Raw genomic sequence first — 19,803 nt, 5'->3', positions numbered from 1 at the left:
CCACAGGCCTGGTCCTGGCCTGGCACATTCTGGTGGGCCTGTGTCTGCTCTTTAAAAGATCCCTTTTAAACATGTCACAAGGTATTTTTCATATGCACTTTTCATATGGTTAACCTCACTCTTGGGCCCCAAGGGAGCAGCCTGGTATACCATCTCAGCTACCAGCACAGCCACAGCCTGCCTAGCCCATGAATACAGGGTTATACTTCTGTAGGTCTGAGATGCCTCTTCCGCTGCTGTTTTCTGTTCCCTGTTGCTAGACTAACTTACAGGTTTCTGGCCTATGCACAGCAAGGAGCATCATGGACTGGAGCCAAAGGAGAGCTGAGTTGATAGGGGAGGGAGTTCTGGCTCGCTTGCTGCCTGAGGTGCCGTTTGAACATGGTCCCTCCTGTCGGAGAACCACTTCCTTTCCTGGGAGCAGGGTTAGAGCATCTCAAAGATCTCTTTTAAACACATCACATTGATGGGGATCTAGACATGGAAGATCCTATCCCTGGCTTAAAGGCCAGGCAAATGACCAAATGACAGTCATAAAAGGGATACATGCAGTGATGTGGTAGGGAGCAGCACGGAAGGGTGTCGAACCTGGTGGGGTCAGGAAAGGCTTTTTTGATCAGGTGGTGAGTGACCTGGGTCTTGAGTCATCAGTTGAAGCTATCAAACAGAGTAAAAAGGACATTGCAGAAGGAATGACGTGCAGTGGCATGGAGTGCAGAGGACTAGGTGTGCTCCAAGAATGGCCAGTGGTTTGGTGTTACTAGAGCAAAGGGCCCACGTGGGGCAGTGATGAGAGAAAAGGAAGTAGATCCCAGGGGGCCTGTGTGCCAGCCAAAGGTGACTGGACTGAAGCCTCCCAGTAGTGGGGAGGCACTGACAGAATTTCAGCAGGGGAGTGACCTCATCAGGCTTGCTCTGGCTACAGGGTGTAGGATGAGAAGGAAAGATGTACAGCTGGAAATAGGGAAGGGAGCAGCAAAGTGGCTGCTAAAATAATCCAGGAAGTTAAGAGTGAACTAGACAAAGTCAGAGATGACAGGGATAGGGAATAGGACTGGTTGGGGAGATAGTCTGTGTGCATGCAAAATAGAGGGGACTAGGCTTGGATCTGAGGGAAGGAAGGAATCCAAGGCAATGCTGAGGTTTGGACATTTGAGTCGATGAGTGGACCCCTTGCCCCACAGTGCAGGAGGGAATTGAACACAAGAGGATCTGGTCACACCAGGTAAGAACAAGTGTGTTCTGGACAAGGTGAGTTTGAATTGTCTTTGGGACAACCAAGAGCCTGTGCTTTTTAGGAATTGGGTTGTAAGTCTGGACTTCAGCAAAAGCTCTTTCAGGGTATAAGATGAGCTCTGAAGAAAATGTAAGGTGAGAATTGAAGAGTGCAAATAATAGGTTGAGGAAGACTCAGAAGAAGGATTTATTGAAGTCAAGGGAGAAGAAAAGTCCATGGAGGTGAAGTTTTGGCCACGTTGGATGCTGCCAAGCAGGTGTGTGAAAACAGGACATCAGAGTGTCCACTGAATGTGGCAACTGGGAGGTCATTGATGTGGCTCACAAGAGCGATCCCAAGGGCTTGGTGAGGGCAGAGCCTTGACTGTAGCAGATTGAGGACTGGGTGGTAGGCAGAAGAGGATGAGGTACTGGAGCATGGTTGCCACTTCTAGGTAATGGCGCTTATGGGCCACGGCCAGCTGGGAGGAAGAGGTGGCTGGAGGGGAAGGAGTTCTCCGGGACCTAGGTGGAGGAACACCTCTCAAGGAAGAGAGAGCCAGTGGATGGCATCACAGGTCAGCAGATTGGGGTTAGGAAATGGAGGGAGTTTGCCCTGGAGGCGGCTCTTCTCCAAAATGAGGGTGGTGGAGGTAATCTGAGGGGTCTGGGGCAAGTGGGGAGTGTTTGGACCCAGGAGAAAAGAGAGAATTGAGTCAGGGCCCTCAAAAGGCCAGCTGGTTAATGTGGAGTCCGCTCATAGCTGGGGCCAGTTGATCAAGGTTGGGGATTTGGACAGTTCTGGCTGGGTTTTGTGTGTGTTGCCCTGCCCAGTCGTGGAAACTCTTGTTCTCCAGAGCTGGGGAGGGCTCGGAGGGCAACAGGGAGAGCTGTTGTGTCAGCCACCTCCCCAGGTCCAGCTTCTCTGGGTGGCTGTGATTACTGCCACAGTCACTTACCAGCTCCACTGGAATACCACCTGGGTCAGCTGCCTGCCCAGCCCTCCGTCTTGTGGGCCCCACTTCTGCCTGCTGGGTCTCTGTGGTGTCCACTAGGCCCCGTCTAACCACCAGGTGGCACACAAGCCCTATCCCCCTTCCCCCATCCCCCGCCTACAGCTGAGAGGAAGGAGCCACCTCCTTAGCCTCACTATGCTGGGCTCAGGAGCCAGAGCACTTTGTTCTGGGAAATTCAGGTTTAGTCAGACTTGCCTTTCTTTCTAGGCCCCACCAGTGCCTTCCAGCTAAGCCAGCGTGAATCAGGCTTAATTCTTCTCTGTGGCTTTTGGTGCAGTTGGTAGTTCCCTCCACCTCCAGGGCTTGGGCCTGGGGGTGGCAGGCTGGTGGGCAGTCTGAAGCCGAGGCAGGGAAACCTGAGCCCTAGGCCACGAGGTCCCTGGGCCGCTAATTTTAGAGAGCACATGTCACTGGAAACTCTCCTCTCCTGCCAGGAATCAACTGCCTGGCTCTTGCCATGCTGCTGGGGCCCCAGTGCCTCTCCCCAAACCCCAAAGGCATGCCATCTCTACTACCACTTGCTCTCACAGGGGCTTGGCCAGGGCCCCCGGCACCTGATTTGCTGGTGCCTAGAAGTATAGTGCACTTCCTTATTTCCTTGGCCCACCCTTGGCTGAGTGGCAAGCATAGCTGACCAGTCATGGCATGTGGGCCTGGTGGGGCCCAGGCTAGAAGGGCAAGGGGGCGGGCGGTTGAGTGCTACTGTGTCTCTTCTGCGCCAGTACTTTGCTGTTGAAACATTCAGAAATGAAGCGGATTGTTTTTTTCCTTCCTCTCTAGTCATCCTTCATGAAACTTTTGCCTTGGTCTGAAAACTATGACTGGTCTGGGTTTGCCACGCCAACTTGATGTCCTTTTCCTAGGTGCTTGGGGAAAAATAGTCCTCTGCCTGTGGCTGGCTGTTTGAATGAGCTGTGCTGTTATTAAGAAATGAAGGAAGTCCTTTCCCTCCTCTCTTGTTCTGCCAGCTCACATCTCAGAGAAAGCATGGGTTTCAGGAAAGGGATTAGACTATTCCCTCTGCTTGGGGACCAAAATCTGCCCCTAGCTGTCACCTGTTTGCCTCTCTGGGCTGGTTTGGGCATGAAGTGTGCTCCTGTGCCCTGGTTCTCCTTTTTCTGTACCCTCTAGCCCACGGAGACCTCGATTTGGACTGCGTTACATAACAGACGTGTTCCGGCAGCTGCCTCTACGAATGTGTTGAGGAAGGGGGTTGGGTAGAGAACAGTAGTCATTTCTCTCTTGCGTTTACATCGGAACCTGGGAGCGACTCCCTTTGAATTTAGAAAGGGTAGAGGTTAAAAGCTCAGGCTTCGAAGTCAGACAGACCTGAATCTGAAGCCCAGCCGTGTCAGTTTTCTGGCTTTTACCTTGGAAAAGTTGCTTGACCCTGTTGAGCCTTAGCTTCCTCCTTGGGGATGGGGATAGTGCCATACTATTTTATGTAAATATATAATACGGCATCATGTGGTCTTATAAGATAGCTGTGAGGACTCAGTCTGGCATGCTGTAAGGGGTCAGGATGTGCCAGCTGCTGCTCTTGTTATTTTACCAAGGCAAGCCTTGCCTTGCAGGTGAGAAAGTGGTGTGTGGCTTCTCTGGTGTGTCAGGAATGGAGCTGGACAATTCGGTGCTCTGGGACTTTGTGTTGTAGTTGGACCTGTCCCTGCATGGCCTGGCAGCCTTCTCCCACAGTGCCTGCTTCAGCCCGCTCCCTCAGACATTGTCCTGTGCCTTCCCCAGACTAGATAATGGCCATTTTGGTGGTGGAGGACATCTGACTGGGCTCCACCTTTCCCCCCTTATTGCCAGATAAAGGCTTCTAGCTTGGCTACCCTGGTAGTAATTTAAGAGGGTGGGTCCAGGCTGGAGATAGACATGGGGTGGAGAATAACCAAGAGAAATTAATGCCCACAACTTTTCTTTCTTTCTCACTTCTCCTTTTATTACGTAAATGCTTGCAGCCTACTGAGACGCCTAGTGACTCTTATCTCCCAGCAGGCCACACTGCTGGCCTCCAATGAAGCCTTTAAAAAGCAGGCAGAGAGTGCTAGTGAAGCGGCCAAGAAATATATGGAAGAGAACGACCTGCTGAAGAAGGTGAGTTCTGTCTTCCCTGTTGCAGCCACATGGTGCCCTCAGACATGGGCCGCAGTAGCAGGGCCTTGGGTGGCTCGCCGCACACCTTGCTCTTTGGCTTGGAAATGCGCCTGATGGACGTCCACGCCTACTACCATACTCTGAAAAGCCAGAGAATTGGTGGGAGAGCAAAGGAGAAGTCATTAGCGGGGAAAGTGTGTCACTGTGTATGCATTCGGAGGTGGGGTGGGGAGGGTGACGATGGGGATAGGGCTGGAGGCTGTGGAGACCAGTGATGAGTCAGCCACCCCCATCCAACTCAAGAGGACTTGGAGAACGAGGCCTTTCTGCTATCTTGTTTCTATCTGCCCCTCCTAGTGGGGACTGTTCCCTGATTTAGATGGCTCCCTAGCGAACCAAGCCCTGTGCTAGGAACTGTAGTAGGCAAGGTAGAAGAGAAGGAGAATAAAGAAGTCCCTGGTTCTCTGGGATATTTGTGATCAGCTGCAAATCTTAAGACATGCAGGGTTGCCAGGCAAGTCCTAGAAGACTTGTCAGAGGAGATGAGGTTGAGCCAAGCGCTGCAGGTGCTGGGTGGGTTTGGATCTGTGGTGCGCCTCATAGGCAAGTTGGAACTGGAGGAGGTGGTGGGGAGCTTGGGGCTCTTTGGCTGGAGTGAGCTTCTGGAGCTGAAGAGAGGAAGGAATGGTAGTGGTTAGGCTGGGGCAGAGGTGGAGCCCCATGTGATAGCATATGCGTGGACTGGTCAGCTCTGAGGAGTTGGCACACCCTTGCTGGGAAGGAGGGAGGCTGGGGCGGGAGGAAGGCGCAGGTGGGACAGGTGGCCCAGCTGGCCCTGATCTTCCCCTCAGCAGACAGCCAAGCCCTGGCCTTTGACTGGTGGCTTAGAACAAGCAGTGGCCTAGTTCTGCACTGACATTTCTGAAGGGGCAAGTGCCCAGGGCAGCTTGAGGAATAGCAGCTCAGTGGGGAGGGGAGAGCTGGAACCTCTCCTTCCCTCTTGAGTAACTCCGGCACTTGGATCTTTTCCTAGGAAACTGGTGTTGACAGAGACAAGTTGGATCTTAGACAAGCTGAGTTGAAGGTGGAGGAAGAGAACAGGAGCTTGAAGGCTGATCTGAAGAAGCTAAAGGAGGAGCTGGCCAACAACAAGCAAAGTGAGAGTTGTCCCCGTGCCCGCCCCCCGGAATCCTGGAGCCTCCGACGGCTGGTGCTGCCACTCTGGTGCCAGAATATTAATAACAAACCTCACGCGCCATGTGGAAGGGAAACTCACCCTACCTAGCTCAAGAGCTGGGTGAAAACAAACAAGTAGCACCCTGCTGCTCCCAGCCCACTGATTGGGGCTGAGTGGCGTTAGCAGGGCTAGAGAAGCCCTAGGGGTAGGAGCGGCAGCCTGTGCTTTGTAGCCATGTCCTGTGGGGATTTTCCTGTCAGGAGCAGACAGGCACAGGGCACCTGAGATGCCTTGGAGCCAAGGAGAAGAGGAGTGTCAGAGTTAAACAGAGGGAGACTCAAGCCAAGAGGGAACGTTCAGGAAGGAAGTGAATGGAAACTTGTGCTGTTTGTTCTTTGTCTGCTTTTGTTCTATGTGTGTGTTTAATCTAAATCAGGTATGAACTAGCCTCTCTAATTCTTTTTATCCACATCTGAAGACTACGTATGGGACCTTTCAGGCCAGCCTTAGGGTGGGGAATGGTCAGGTCTTCCTTAGAGCCGTAGGCTTTGGGCATGATGGTTCTCTGCACAGGTTTCACTGTCACAGAGAGCTGTGCTTTGAGATGGGTCTTTGCTCTCTGCCTCCAATGCTCACTCCTCAATCCTTACTTTTTTCTTGTGTCTTCTCAAAGTTATCCCTGTAGAAAACCACTTAGGTTTCTTTCACTCAAGTCTGGGTGAGGTGATCCTATGTAGTGTTTTTTTCCCCCCTTCATCCAATATTTTTGGTAAGCTAAAGGTAGCTGGCAGAAGAGCTTTATTTAGGGATGTGGTCTCCTATGTAACCTAACTAGGGGACAGAGAAACTCAGCAAATAGATTTTCTTTCCTTATTTCTGGTCTTTCCTTTCTCCTTTCTTTTTCATTTGTCTCATTTCCAGAACTAGAGAGAGCGGAGAATGAGGCTCTGGCCATGCGGAAGCAGTCCGAGGGCCTGACCAAGGAGTACGACCGCCTGCTGGAGGAGCATGCCAAGCTGCAGGTCAGTATGGCCTGTTGTGGCTTGGTCTGATGGGTTTGTGTAATGGGCTAACCGTGCCCTCCCAGGCCCTCAGCCCACTTGGGTAGGTCTTCAAGGGAACACGTCAGTGGAGTCTGATTGGGGCAGCCCCCTTTGATGCCAAGAAGCCTTAGTGAGGTAGAGAGTGAACCTGATAACCTTACTGCCGTGGGCAGTTAAAGAAACACAGGCATCCAGGTGGCCCTCTAGTCCCTTTCTCTCCCTTTCCCTTTTTCATCCTCAGTCATTGTTGAGTCTAGAGAGAACAGCCTGCCAAGCAGTTTCGTCTGGGTCCAGTGGCTCAAACCTTTCTCAAGGACAGGAGGGATGTGAGTGGGGCACTTACTGAGACTGCTCAGTACCTATGGCCTAGTGTCAGTGCCCTGAGAGTAGTTAGCTCCTTAACCTAATATCCCATCCATAGTCCATGGTTTGGGGCCTTTTACTCCAGTCCAAGTCCAGCAAAGGAGTACCATCAGGAGCAGATATACTTAGCTGAAATGCTGGGTTCAGCTTCTGGCCTTGTCTTCCTTTTGGGGTATGTTGCGATGTGTGGAAGGTCCCTCCCACAGGCTGAGATAGCCAGAGCAGGAGGAAACTTAAGACAAAGTATCTTAAGGCAGCTTTCACCCGGAGGTACTGGAAGGAGGCATCTGGGCATGCCTAGCTGCTGCCCCTGCCTCCTCCTCTGACCCAGTAGGGGTCTAGGAAGCCAAGGCTCTGGGTGAGGTGACAATTTTGACAGCCCACTTCACCCCAGAGCCCCAGGGAAGTATTATTCTCTCCATTATCTTGTTGTTTTCCCTGTTTTTTTTTTTTTGGCCACCCTTGGGTGTCAGACTAGCCTCAGAATACCAGGGAACATCTTGAAGTTCAAGTGGTCTTCGAGTTGGGCATGATTTCTGACAGCTTGCCCTTGGTGCTTGGTGGCTGGAGTTTGGGTACCATAAACAGGTGACAAGAAAGGGCCTAGCCCCGAAGGGGTGATGGTACCCTTTAGTGTGGGGGTAGGCCCACAGGATAGGGCCAGGGTTTCAAGGGGACTTGCAGGAGGTGTACAGTTGGAAGAGCCTCACTGGGACATGAAAGGGAATTGCGTGCTGAGCCTGCAGATGGGAGGAAGGGGAGCAGGGCTCAAAATGGGGGTGGTCATGTTGCTGTTCTAAGGAAAAGAGCAGTAGCAGAGGCTTCTAGCTGGCCCTACTGCAGTCACTCAGTTACTGGCCCCTAGCAGGGCCCTGGCAGTCTTAACCTGGCTAGCAGTAAGGTTCAGGGCCTTTGCTGGAGTGTGGGCAAGGGCTGACAGCCTCTTGACAGTCTGGCCAGCCTTTGGGTGCCAGTCATGGTGGGGTCCCTCACTTACCTGAATACTTAGCATTTAGGATAAAAAGGGAACTGAGCTTGGCCTCTGGGACTGGTCTAGAGGTCAAAGGGGTAAAGTGGTCCCTGCCAACCTATTGCTTTGGGGGTTTCTGTACCTTTCCAGGCGGTGGTAGATGGTCCCACGGACAAGAAGGAGGAGTGAAGGGGCATCCTTCCCTCCCCTGTCTTCAGCAGCTTCCACCCAGCACATGCTCGCTGCTTCCTGAGAGCCCAGCCTCCCCTCTCAGTACTTTAGTTCTCTCCCTTCTGTTCCAAGTTTCCTTCCACAGCTTGCATTTCTTCATCTTGGTCCCTTCTGCTATGGGCCCCTTATCACACTCACCCAGCATACACTAGGGGTCCTGATTTCCAAAAATTCAGAGTGAATTTGCTGCCATCCTGCTGCATCCCCAGCTTCCACTCCTGAGAGCACAGACAGCGGTTGCAGTTGGGCCTGATGGTTGAGCCCCAGGTTTTTTGCTATGTTGACCTTGGGGTCTCTGAAGCCCCTGTTTTTGGTCTTGCAGGGGAGTGGGTGAAGCAGGCTGTCTTGTTTCTTTTTGTGGGATAATAAAAGTTGTTGTTATGATGCATACAGTGGGCTTGTGTGTACCTGAGGCCCCCAGATAACTCTCCTTCCCCCTACCCCCTACCCCCATTCAGGCTTTTGGCTTTGAGGTATTTTCTTTCAGCTTATTCGAAAGCTCCTCAAGGATCCCCTCACTCAAGGCCAGGCCATCCCTGGAGCAAGGGTGGTGCTCCCCAGCTCTGTTCACACTTACTCTCCCTAGTGGCCCTGCCCCCTCTGTGCCTCCCCCACCTTCTGCCCCTGGAGCTGGGTGAGGCCTCACTTCATGGTGGCCAGGTGAGTGTCTGTCCTGTTAGTCGCCCTAGGGGTTGGCAACAGGGTCCTGGGGAGCCTGTGAGACTAGGGACAGCTGGCTGGGGGAAGGGGGATGGTTTAGGGCAGCAGACTTGCTTTCATCTTGGGGTTCCTGTTCATCACACCTAGGGCAGCTAGAACTTGGCTGAAGGCCACCAGTCATTGCCTTCTCCACCCCCTCTTGAAAGTCCATAGGGTGACCTCTGACTAATGCCCACTCTGAGAGGACTCTCATCCTTAGCAGTGACCTAGAACTGGCCCAGGGCAGAGCTAGGCAGTGGAGAGGGGGCTCCACCTAGGTCAGGTGATCCCTGTGCCGTGGCCAGACCACCGTGCAGTGGCCTTCATGAGAGGCTGCCACTCTCAAAAGTTACTTGCCCTTCACCCACAACACACCCATTCCCCTGGGGCCTCCCTTCTCGTGCCTCATTGTCCTTCCCCACCCTCACACCTGCTGGCCTCATCTGATAGGTGGTATCTGTGGGTGGGGGCATCTGAGCCACAACAGGGACGTGTCCTCCAGGCTTGCAGGTGACACCCTCTGGTTGCTAATCCAAGGCTGAGGACTGCTCCCACTTTTCCAGGAAGTGTTCTCTGACTACCTCAGGCCTCCCTGAACTCTCTTCTCCAGAGTTCTGATGGCTAAAGTCCAAACAGCGAGTTTGCTGGGCCCTCCCTCACTTGGCCTTGGGCAGCTTTCCTGACGGTCTTCTCTACCTCCTCCCTTCTCCCCATGCCCAATGAGCAGCCCCTCTGGGCCAGGCCGCACACTAAGGAGAGAAAGAGGCCCACTTTCTGCTCTCCTGGCCTTGGGGGCAAAATGGTGACAGGAAGGTATGCCCTCAGAGGTAACGTGGGGGCCTTGGACGATGAGGCAAATAGTCAACCTCGACTCCGGGCTGCTCCCAGCCCTCAGAATGCACACACAGTTGCCTGCCTCCCAGCAGCCTTCCCCTCTCAGTTTGTTTGACTTGCCCCTTTGAGGTCCTGATGACCTCTGCCTTTTCCCCCACCTCAGGCTGGCTTAGGCAGCCCACTGCCTAAGGGGTTGGCCATGCTCCAAGTGCTCAGCTGATGTGTTGAGAGCAGCTCTTTTCATGTCTGTCTCTTCCACTGCAGCTGGGCAGAGACCATGTCTTCCTAATGTTTGTATCCAGAATAGGAGCAAGCCTGCAGCAGCACAGGTGCAGTGGCTAATTCCTGAATAAATAGTGACTTGTTCTGCAAGGCCTAGCTCAGTGTTACCACCTCTGAAGTTTTCTTTCTTTTTTTTACGTTTCAGTGTTTTTTGAGTTTTCTCCATGGTGATTGTGTGGCGGGTGAATTGGAGGGTTTCAGACTCAAGGTGGGGAGGACAATTAACAGACTTTTGCTGGGGTCCAGGCCTGAGGTCATGAAGCCTAAAGGCTGGGTTGGGGGCAGGGGCCTGGAGAGGAGAGAGGTGGAGTTGTGTTAGATGGGAGTGGAGAAGGGTGGCTCCAGGGGTGAGATCAAGGCTTGAGGCCCCAATGGGTGCTGTTTGGAAGGCCGTGGTTGAGGGGCAGTGGCCAGAGATGACAGTGTGAGGGGCCTGGGCCATTGGGAGAGATATCATTGCCTTGGGAAGGGTGCTTGCAGTCGGGGATGTGGGAACCAGCATGCAGGGAGGGTTGAAGTTGCAGGTATGGTGAGGTCCAGAGTTTGTAGAGTGCAGATGAACTGAAAAGCAATTGGAGAAGACTAGTATTTTAGAGATGGGTCCGAGCAGGCCTTGTCTTTTATGTAACTGTCAATAGTATGTGGCATAGCTGATGACTCCCTCCTATGCATGGAGGGTGTCCACGTGGATTCCAGGAGCCACACTGCCCTTTGGGTTTCCTTCCCACCCCCTGGCCACCCCTTCTCTCTCTGATTGAGGTCCCCAAGGCTCCGACTGAGGGCCACTTTTCTGTCTGCACCCTCATACTACCTCCCTGGGTGGCTCAGCCAGACTCAGGGCTTTAATATGCTGCTAACTTCCAAAGATCCATGTGCAGTCCAAACCTCTTTCTGGAACCCCAGACTCCAATGCCCAACCAGACCTCTCCGCTTAGATGGCACCCCCTACATAACCTGCCCAGAGTTGCCTCCTGACTGTCCCCTCCAAGCCTCCTGCTCCTGCTCTCCCCATCTCAGTACCTGGCAACTCCATTCTTCCTATCACTCAGGCCATACCTCTTGGTGTCATCCTTGACTCCTCAGCCCCACATCCTGTTCATCAGAACTCCTGGCTCTGCCTTCAAATTACATCTCGAATGGGAAGGCTTCCCATCACCTCCTCTCTGCCACCTGGGTCCAAGCAGCTGCCATCTTCCTCCTGGGTTATCACTGTAGCCTCCCAACTGGCCTCTTCCCTGAGTATCTACCTCGCCCACTTCATCTCAGACAGTGAAGCGTTCTCTGGGCAACCTTTGCAAACTTTTCAGCTCTCACGACTTCACACCCAACCTTGGCTGCTTGATTGGTTCCTCTTTGCATACCAGGTATATGAGTTCCAGTGGGAAAGGGCTTTCTGTTGGCATCCTTCCTTGCTCTATTCCCAGTTTTTAGAAGTGTTTCAGGCACAGGCCCTCAAAACAAATAATTGCTGGATGAATTGGCTGCATCTGGGGGCAGGTCTCCTCCCCACACCTCCCACACCAGCCACACCCAGAGAAGCCGCTGGAGAAGGAGGAGCCAGCTTTGGAAAATGACGATTTTATTGCTATGTTTGCAGTGGCTTTTACAGCACAGTAATGATGTCCCGCAGGCCCCCGCCCCCACCCAGTCCCCCTCCCCCAGCCTAAGTCAGGGCTGAGGAAGGCAGTCTAAGGTCCACTCAGCTGTCTCAGGATGTGACGTGACACAGACGTAGGTTAAAGCTGCTCCATGGCAGACTTGAGATGTCAAAGTGCATTAGCCTTCAGCTTGGAGCTGGGAGCCATGCGAGGTGCTCCTTCCTGGGTGGCGCCCACCTAAGATCCCTGCCCTCGTAGCCCAGCCCAGGGAGCTGGGTGTGGGATGCCTGAGTGTCGCCCCACGGCACAATACTGCGTCCTCTCACTCCACAGACTTGTGGGTTCAAGGGAAAGCACAAGACCCTCTCGAGGACCCCACCCTGGCACTTTTCCTTCCAACCCGGGCCAGGATGACACACACACACCCACACGCTCACTCGCACACTGGACAGCTTGCAGCTCTTGCCTATGAAGAAGAGATCTAGGAACTCACACTCCTTGGCTGGGGCAGACGAGTAAGACAGGGACTGCAAGGGAGGGGAGAGAGAAGGAGAGGGACAGTTTGGGCTGTTTTCTCTTTTTAGAAATATACAAGCAGAAACCTCGCTCTATTCTCAAATTTTTATAAAATGTGCAAAATACAAGCCACATCTGCCCACAGGCACAGTTCACACCTGGTATTCACCTTTGCTAAGAGATAGAGATCTATATATACTCTACACACTCACGCACACATGCACTCATCCACAAGCTCACACAATTGGTATTGGTGGCAATGGGCGCAGGAACCAGAAGGTTCCATCGCTGGCTGGCTCTCTTAAGCTTCTAGAATAGGGATGGGCAGAGGGGGTCTGGCCCCATTGCAATACTCGGCTCCACTGCCCCTCCCTTGCCTCCCCTCCTTCCCTCCAAGCTGCTGCTGCTGCTTCTGGGGTGAGGGTGCATGAAGGGGCAGAGGCTGGAGAGGCAGGGGTGGGGGTGCCAGGAGTAGGGTGAGCTGCATCTATAGCTGCTCTCCTGGGTCAGTGGGCAGGGAACAGAGGAGCTGGGGCAAAGGCAGGGGTGGGGAGTGGTTGGGGGGAGAAAGGCAGGGTCTGGGAAGCAGCATATGCACCAGCTTGGCTAAGGATATGGTGGGGAGAGGAATCTATTTTTGGTGGGTTGTGATATTTTTGGTGTTTTATTAAAAATGGAAAAAATTATCGTAGTCAGCACTCATGGTGCTTTCTTCCCTTCCCACCCCCACCACCCCCCAGGCAGACCCCAAAACCATCAGGGAAAGGCTAGCCCCCTGGAGGAGTGGGCTGGGGGGCTAAAGCAGGGGCTGCTATGGCTACAAGAGGGTGAGCTGGTGATGTGAGCTGGAGGTGCCCGGGCTTTGTTGAGGCCGCTCACATGACACTCTCCACCACCACGACCTTGCCATTCTCGGACACTGGGGTCAGGGTGGTCAGGCCCCTGACATCCGAGTCCTGAGCTCGGTACTCCAAGTGGTGGAGGCCCCAGACAGGCTGGGTCAGGTGCTGCCAGCGCTGCAAGGAGAGAGGGATACGTCCTTGCCCTCAGCCCGGCTGTCCCCACGACCCAGGCCAGCAACCCCCACCTCCCTCTGCAGTTTCCCAGTCCCTGCCACCAACTCTGGCCACTTGGCCCTGTGGTTCCTTCCAAGCCCAGAGGGGAGAAAGTTGGGGCCATCGAGGGCCAGCTTTCCTTCTGACCATCCTCAGTTGGTCCTGAGGCCCGTGAGTGCATCTCCTGGAAGAAGCACGTGAACCCAAGGGCAGGGGATAGAGGGACTAACCTCAGCCATGGTTCCCTTGGCCCTGAGGAGGCAGGCGGCAAGGTGGAGGGGCACACACAGCATGGAGGAGAGGGCGAAGCCCCAGCCCATGGCCTCGCCCCACCACGGGTACACGTAGGTGTTGTTGTAGACCAGCGGCTCATAGTACACCACGTTGAAGATGAAGATTCCCTGGCGGTGAGGATAATGCTGTCAGCCATCTGTGGGATCCTCCCAGCCTGCCTTGTCCCACCCCACCATCCCCAGCCGTTACCATGCAGACCAGCGGGGTGAAGAAGGACCAGCACCATTTCATCCAGGGGCAAGGGCGGTACCCAATCATACAGGCAATGTCATCCATGAAGCGGTCTGCGCCTGGGGGGAGGCAAGGTGGGAGGGAGGGAGCTGGAGACCCACCCTCCCTCACCCCCCGCAGCCCCTGCCCGGCCCTCCCCTCAGTCCCTGCCTACCGTACACCCAGGCCACCACCACGCACTCCCAAAAGGCCTGCCAGAGCAGTGTCGTGCCACTGGCTGAGTAATAGTCAAACAGCTGGAAGACATACATCCCGCCCTGGAGAACAGGACCGGGTCAGGCAAGATGGCAGAGGGCAGTGGGAAGCCAGAGGCAGCCCCTGCCCCACCTCCACTCACGTCGGTCACCATGGAGAGGTCGATGACAAAGCAGAGGATGCAGCAGAGGGCCACGGAGATCTCCCTTTGGAAGCGGAAGTAGTAGGAGGCCGGCAGGAGGTCGAGGAGCCCGGTGATGAAGCCCTCCACCCCTACAAACTGTGGCCAGGGGTTGCTCAGGCCCAGTCTCTCCTCCCTTTTGCCCCCCAGGCCTGCCCCCTCGCCTTGCCCACCCACCCTTCACCTCACCCCAGCCCCCACCTCCCCCGGGGTCCCCAGGGTGCTGCTGTTTCCTCTCCCAACCTGGCTGTCCAGGCCAAGCAGCAGCAACATGAAGAAGAAGAGGGCAGCCCAGAGTGGGGCGACAGGCATCAGCGTGACAGCGCGAGGATAGGCGATGAAGGCCAGGCCGGGCCCTGCACGGGGAAGGCACAGTCCAGACCTGTGCGTGCCCTCCACCCCCGACGCACATGCTCATGGTTCCCTAGATGAGGGGCCCAGAAGGGTCCATGGGGCCACTGCCAGCTCCACCCATCAGCACCGGGCACCTGGGAGGAGGCCCGCCTTTTCTCTCCACCACACTGGCAAATAGGGACGTACCCCAAGGGCCCTGAGGACAGCTGATCAGGGGTCCGAGTCACCAGAGGGCCTGGCCTGCACCCCTACCCTGGGAGCTGACCCCTCACGCCTTCTGGAAAGTCTTGCACTAGTTCAGCAGCACAGGCACTGCCACTCACCACCCAAGAGCCTGGGAGGCCCTTTACCTGATTCAGCCACCTTGGAGATGTGCACGCCCTGCTCTGCTGCCATGAAGCCCAGAATGGAGAAGACCACGAAGCCAGCAAAGAAGCTGGTCCCGCTATTGATAAGCGCGAGGATGATGGCGTCCCTGCGGGGGGCACAGGTGGGACTGGTCAGGCTGCCCACCGAGGCCCTAGTCCCTGGAGGGTGGGGTGGGGCAGGGGTACCTGGTACTTACTTGTAGCAGTTGTTGTTGAAGCGATTGTAGCTGCCTAGGGCTGTGAGGGCCCCCAGGCCAATGGCATAAGAAAAGAAAATCTGGGTGCCAGCATCTATCCACACCTGGAGGAGGGGGGCCAGGAAGGGGCACAGGTGAGGGGGCTCTGGCGGGTTGGCCCCCAGGCCCCTCTCCCTGCTGGTGCCACTGGCCTCCAACTCACCTGAGGGGACCCCAGCTTGGACCAGTCAGGCTTGAGATAGTAGACGATGCCGTCCAGGGCGCCAGGCAGAAGCACTCCACGCACCAACAGTACCACAAGGACCACATAGGGGAATGTGGCAGTGAAGTACACGATCTGCGGGCCAAGCTGCTCAGAGCGGCACCCATTGCTCCCACCTAACCCCCACCCAGCCCCCGCACTGGCAGGGGTGGCTCCCATTTTCCTCCTCAGAGCCTTGACTGCCCCCAAAGAAAGCTGGTCATGAGGTGAGAGCACGAGCAGCACCCCTGTGGCAAAAATGGGTCTGGGGCTCAGGGTACATGTCAGGATTGGCGGGGGACCCACGTCCATGCAGGTGGGTGAGCCTCTGTGGGTCCCCTCTGAGGGGCGGAGTGGGGTAGTTCCAGAGTGTGCCTGTGGCAGGGAAGGGCATGGAGGGAGTGAGGACCTGGGCAGGTGAGTTTGCCTGAGGCAGGAGTCTGGGGGCAGTGTAGGCATGGGGTGTGAGAGGACACATGCAAGGGTGGGGATGGGTGACGAATGCATATCCCTCCCAGCACCCTTTAGGGCCCTGACAGGGAGTGGGACATCAAGCTGGAAAGGTGGAGTCCTTAGAAGTTTGGGAAGGTGATTGGGCCAGCCAGAGACAGAGGCAGGAGAAAGGCTGACAGCAGAGCCCTCTGCTTTCCCCCAAAGGGGGCTACCAGCTAAGCAGGCATCCACTCCGGGGATCCTGCTGGGGATGAGCCAGGCTGGGGTCCTGCCCTCCGGAGCCCTGACCATGCCCCATGACCTGCCACACACCGTCTTATGTCTGTCTGTACCTCTGTCTCCCTAACCTGATGGGGGATCCAGGGGAGGGACGTGTGGAGACTCCTCCTTTCTGGGTCCCCAGGCTAGCCAGGTGGGCAGGAGGGACAGCCACAGACCCGGCCACCCAGAGAGTCAAAACAGGCCCATCGAGAGAAATGAGGAGGGCAGTAAAGCCTGACATAGGGGAGGGGCAGCTGCTGCCTGGACCTCCCCCCTCAAGAGCAAAGGCTGCTGGGCCCTGGGTTGAGGGTGGGAAGAACCATCTTCCCTTTTAGGCCTACTTGCAGGGCTCTGGCACTGCGGCCCAAGGCCGCGCGAGGCTGAGGCTGCAGCATGGAGGGGACCAAGGGGCCTGGGTTCTAGTACCTCCCCCTGGTCGGCCCGAGCCCCATCCGGTCACCTCCCGCGGCCTCAGTCACTCCGTCTGGGCCATGCCCCCCCCACCCCGCTGTCCCCCGCCGGCTGTACCTTCCCTGTCGATTTGACCCCCTTCCAGACGCAGAAGTAGACCAGGACCCAGCAGGCCAGCAGACACAGGGTCACCTCCCAGTTGAGGGCCCCAGGCACCTCCAGCCCCCCAGAGAGCCGCAGGACTTTGTTCCTAGGAGCCAGGGGGACGCCGGTGAGGGCCGGGAGAAGGGAAGCTGCCCCGAGGGGTGGCGGCGCCTCCATCCTCCGGCCTCTGCTCTAGCTGGCGCTCCTGTGCCCCCCACCCTGAGGTGTGGAGTGGGGAGGGGGGTGGGAGGGCTGCCGGCCTGGGCCCCCAGTCCCTGCGGCACCAGCTCCCTCCCCCTAGGCGGGCGCAACACGGGAAAAGGCGCGTGACAAGGACAGGCCAGGCCCCGGAGGGGTGGCTCTGCCTCCCCAGGTCATCTCCCCAACTCACTCCCAGAACTCGATGACAGGGGACCGGCGGTCGGCCAGCTGGTCACACGTGAGGTTGGCCAGGCTGGCATTGGCGCAGTCTTCATGGCGGAAGATCTCCACGCAGTCGGGGCTGTTCCAGGCGTGGCCACACGTGGCCCAGGGCAGTGTGGTGGTGAAGGACTTCACCAGGTAGTAGAAGCCCCAAGCCAGCACCATGATGTAGTAGGTGTTGCAGTAGAAGACGATGACCATGGAGGCGTAGCCGAGGCCTGCAGGGTGCCAGGATGAGGAGGGTCTCTGTTGGGGGGGGTAGGCGGGCTTCTCCGGCCAGCTCCCTCCACCCCCTACTTCAGTCCACAAGCCCGCAGCAGTCCTGGCGGAGCCTCTGGCATCCACGCCTTGCCCACCGTCCATCCTAAAGTCCCCCCTCAGCTGTACCCCAGAGACTTCTCCTTGCATGGGTGTCCCCCGCCAGACCCAAGGAGGTAGGCCCCCCTGCCTTCTACCCATGTCCAATCCTAAGGTCTTGTCCTTGCAGGTCCCACTGCCACCATGGTATTTCAGGGACATCAAACCCAGCTGGCCAGTGTCTCCACCTGCCCCCCTCTAGCACACAGCCGCTGCCATAGCTTTCTCCTGGGGCCATATGGGAGACAGCTACGTCCTCTGGTAAGTCACTGTACCCCCCTGTGCCCCAACTGCCAAGTGGGGTGGGGAGCAGCAGGACCTTCCTCCCTGGCCTCTCCCAGGTACCATGTGGTCTGTCATTAGGACAGGACAGAACTTCTCGGATGAGTCCTCACTGCCATGCCCTCACTCCCACTGTAGGAAAAGGGAAAGGGGCCCTGCAAGGGAGGGGTGGGCAGGGAGGGGGAAGCTGCTCACCTTTGAATAGGGGACAGATGTTCCAGACATTGATACTGCCAGCCTTCATGAATTGGCCCAGAGAGATCTCCAGGAAGAAAATGGGGATTCCTCCAATCAGGGCGATCAGGACGTAGGGGATAAGGAACACACCTGGGGGGGAGAAGCCAGGTGCAGGGTTCAGCGTGGATTACAGGCACCAGCGCGCGGCCGCCCAGCTGCCCTGAGGCCAAGTCCTGGAAGGCCTGGGCAGAGCCCCAGCTCTGGGCCCCACCCTGGCCCCACTGGGTGAATCAGTGGAGGGGGTGGCTACTGACTCAGAGGCCTGAGGTGAACAGCTTTGGGGGGTGGGATCTGACTCCCTTAGAGCCAGTGTTCCTGGGCTGCAGGGGCTCTATTTCCACAGGGCTTCCAGCCCTTGCTCACCTGCAGGGCCCTAGCGGGACACGTGTTCTTACACATGCGGACCCTCCTCCTATGGCGGTTCACTAGCTGCCAGGCAGCAACCGGAAGGAATGGCAAAAGTGTGTGGACGTGTGTGCGAGTGCGTGTGCGCGCGTGCGCAGCTGGGCGCTGGTGCCTGGGGGGGGCTACTGCCTGGGCTTGGGTGAACACAAGGAGCCCTCGCCTTTCCCACACCTGGACACTTGCACGTCCACAGGAAGGTCCACGGAGCGGGGTGCGCGGGTGGCAGGCCTCTGCCGGTGTGGGTGGGTAGGGGCTAGGCATGCCTGGAGGGGCTGTTGTGTAAGGACAGAGGGCAAGGTGCAGGGCAGGCCGCAGACCCAGGCTTCGACCCAGGAGGACACAGTGGGGGCCAGGGGCTGCACCTTGTGCCTCCTCCCTACGCCTTCCCCTTGGCTCTCTGGACACTCGGACTCAGAGACTGGGCTGAGCTACAGTGTGTCCTGCTTCCAGTCCTAGCATCCTTCTGTGCACGACCTTGGGCCAAGGCCTTTGCTCTGGGTCTCAATTGCCCAGCCTGGCCCCTGGGAATGGCGGCTTCCCACCCACCCGGGGCTCCTTTGTAGTGAGAGGACCCAGGCGTGCGCGTCGCTGCGGCTCAGTGTTGGGCTGGGCTGGTGGGCGGCGGGCCGGCATGGTGCATGCAGGGTGCCCAGTGGCGGCGCCAGGCAGGCCAGGCCGCAAGCTGCTCAAGCCTGGCTCAGGCACCCAGTGTTCCAGGCACAGGCCGGAGGGGAGGGGAGGGGAGTGGAGGGGAGCAGAGGGGAGGGACAGAGTAGCCCATTGTGTGTGCGTGTGTTCGTGTGTGCACACGTGGGGGGCCCACACAATATGCCACTTGTATGCCTGACCCAGGGGAGCAGCCAGGGTGCCTCACCTCTTGGAGCCCCCCTCCAGGGGATAGGCCTGGAGTCCCATCTCCTGGCCAGGAATCTGGGGGGGGGGGCGGGTGGAGTGGTGGGAGGCTTACCGGCCGACCCCCTCCCCCCACCACGCTGCCAGGCACATGACTGGTGAGGGGGGTGGAGGCCTGCCCCGCTGCGCTCCGGAGCGGTGGCCGGCGAGGGGTGGTTCTCGCGCCCCTTGCCAGCCCGGGGAGCACCCCTACCCCCTGGACTTCGCCCCCACGGGGCGATGGGGCCGGGCTGCATCGAGGGGTGCTCACCTCCGCCGTTCTTGTAGCACAGGTAGGGGAAGCGCCACACGTTGCCCAGGCCCACGGCGAAGCCCACGCACGACATGATGAAGTCCATCTGGCGCGTCCAGGTCTCGCGCGGTGGCACAGCCAGGAGGCCGCCGGGCGCCCCCAGGCCGGCGGGGCCATCGCCCTTGGCCGGGGCCCCGTCGGGCCCGGGCGCGATCAGGGCGCCCTTCTTCTCGTCGCCGGACACGCTGTAGATGCCGTTCTCCGCGCTCTTCTTTGCCATGGCCCCGGGGGGGCCGGGGCCGGGGCCGGGGGCGGGGGCGGGGGCGGGCGGGGGCGCCGGGCGGCTCAGGGAGGGCCGCGGAGGTGCGGGCCCTCCCGGGCCTGGGGGCCGGGGACGGGGCGGCGGGCGGGCGGGCGGGCGGGCGGGGTGCGGGGCCGGCGCCGCGCAGTCAGAAGCAGTCCACGAAGCACTTGAAAGTGAGCCTGAAGAATCTCATGTGTGTCGGGGACCCTAGGGCGCGCGGGC

The 19,803-nt window shown here is 57.4% G+C and overlaps 2 protein-coding genes across 4 annotated transcripts in view; one reads left to right on the top strand and one right to left on the bottom strand.

Moving 5' to 3' along the window:
- Positions 1 to 8,503, top strand: part of BCAP31 (B cell receptor associated protein 31) — a 31,110-nt gene extending 22,607 nt beyond the window's left edge. For all 3 annotated transcript variants that reach the window (XM_077144893.1, XM_077144892.1, XM_077144891.1), the window contains exons 5-8: positions 4,196 to 4,331; positions 5,365 to 5,488; positions 6,430 to 6,530; positions 8,035 to 8,503. In XM_077144893.1, coding sequence (XP_077001008.1) covers positions 4,196 to 4,331; positions 5,365 to 5,488; positions 6,430 to 6,530; positions 8,035 to 8,073 — 400 coding nt within the window. In that variant the 3' untranslated portion in view covers positions 8,074 to 8,503. The remainder of the gene's footprint in view (positions 1 to 4,195; positions 4,332 to 5,364; positions 5,489 to 6,429; positions 6,531 to 8,034) is intronic.
- A 3,394-nt stretch (positions 8,504 to 11,897) lies between these two features.
- On the bottom strand, positions 11,898 to 19,557 carry SLC6A8 (solute carrier family 6 member 8). The gene is made up of 13 exons (XM_077144890.1): positions 19,296 to 19,557; positions 17,687 to 17,818; positions 16,821 to 17,070; positions 16,403 to 16,535; positions 15,122 to 15,256; positions 14,920 to 15,023; positions 14,705 to 14,829; positions 14,244 to 14,356; positions 13,962 to 14,099; positions 13,779 to 13,881; positions 13,583 to 13,683; positions 13,330 to 13,500; positions 11,898 to 13,060 (listed from the first exon to the last, which is right to left on the bottom strand). The coding sequence occupies exons 1-13, from the start codon at positions 19,555 to 19,557 to the stop codon at positions 12,920 to 12,922; spliced, it is 1,908 nt and encodes a 635-aa protein (XP_077001005.1). The 3' UTR covers positions 11,898 to 12,919.
- Between the last annotated feature and the right edge of the window lie 246 nt (positions 19,558 to 19,803).

The sequence above is a fragment of the Tamandua tetradactyla genome, chromosome X (genome assembly GCF_023851605.1).
Source record: "Tamandua tetradactyla isolate mTamTet1 chromosome X, mTamTet1.pri, whole genome shotgun sequence".
Classification (NCBI taxonomy): Eukaryota; Metazoa; Chordata; class Mammalia; order Pilosa; family Myrmecophagidae; genus Tamandua; species Tamandua tetradactyla.
Note: the sequence above shows the minus strand (reverse complement) of the source record. Positions and strands in the feature narration are given on the sequence as shown.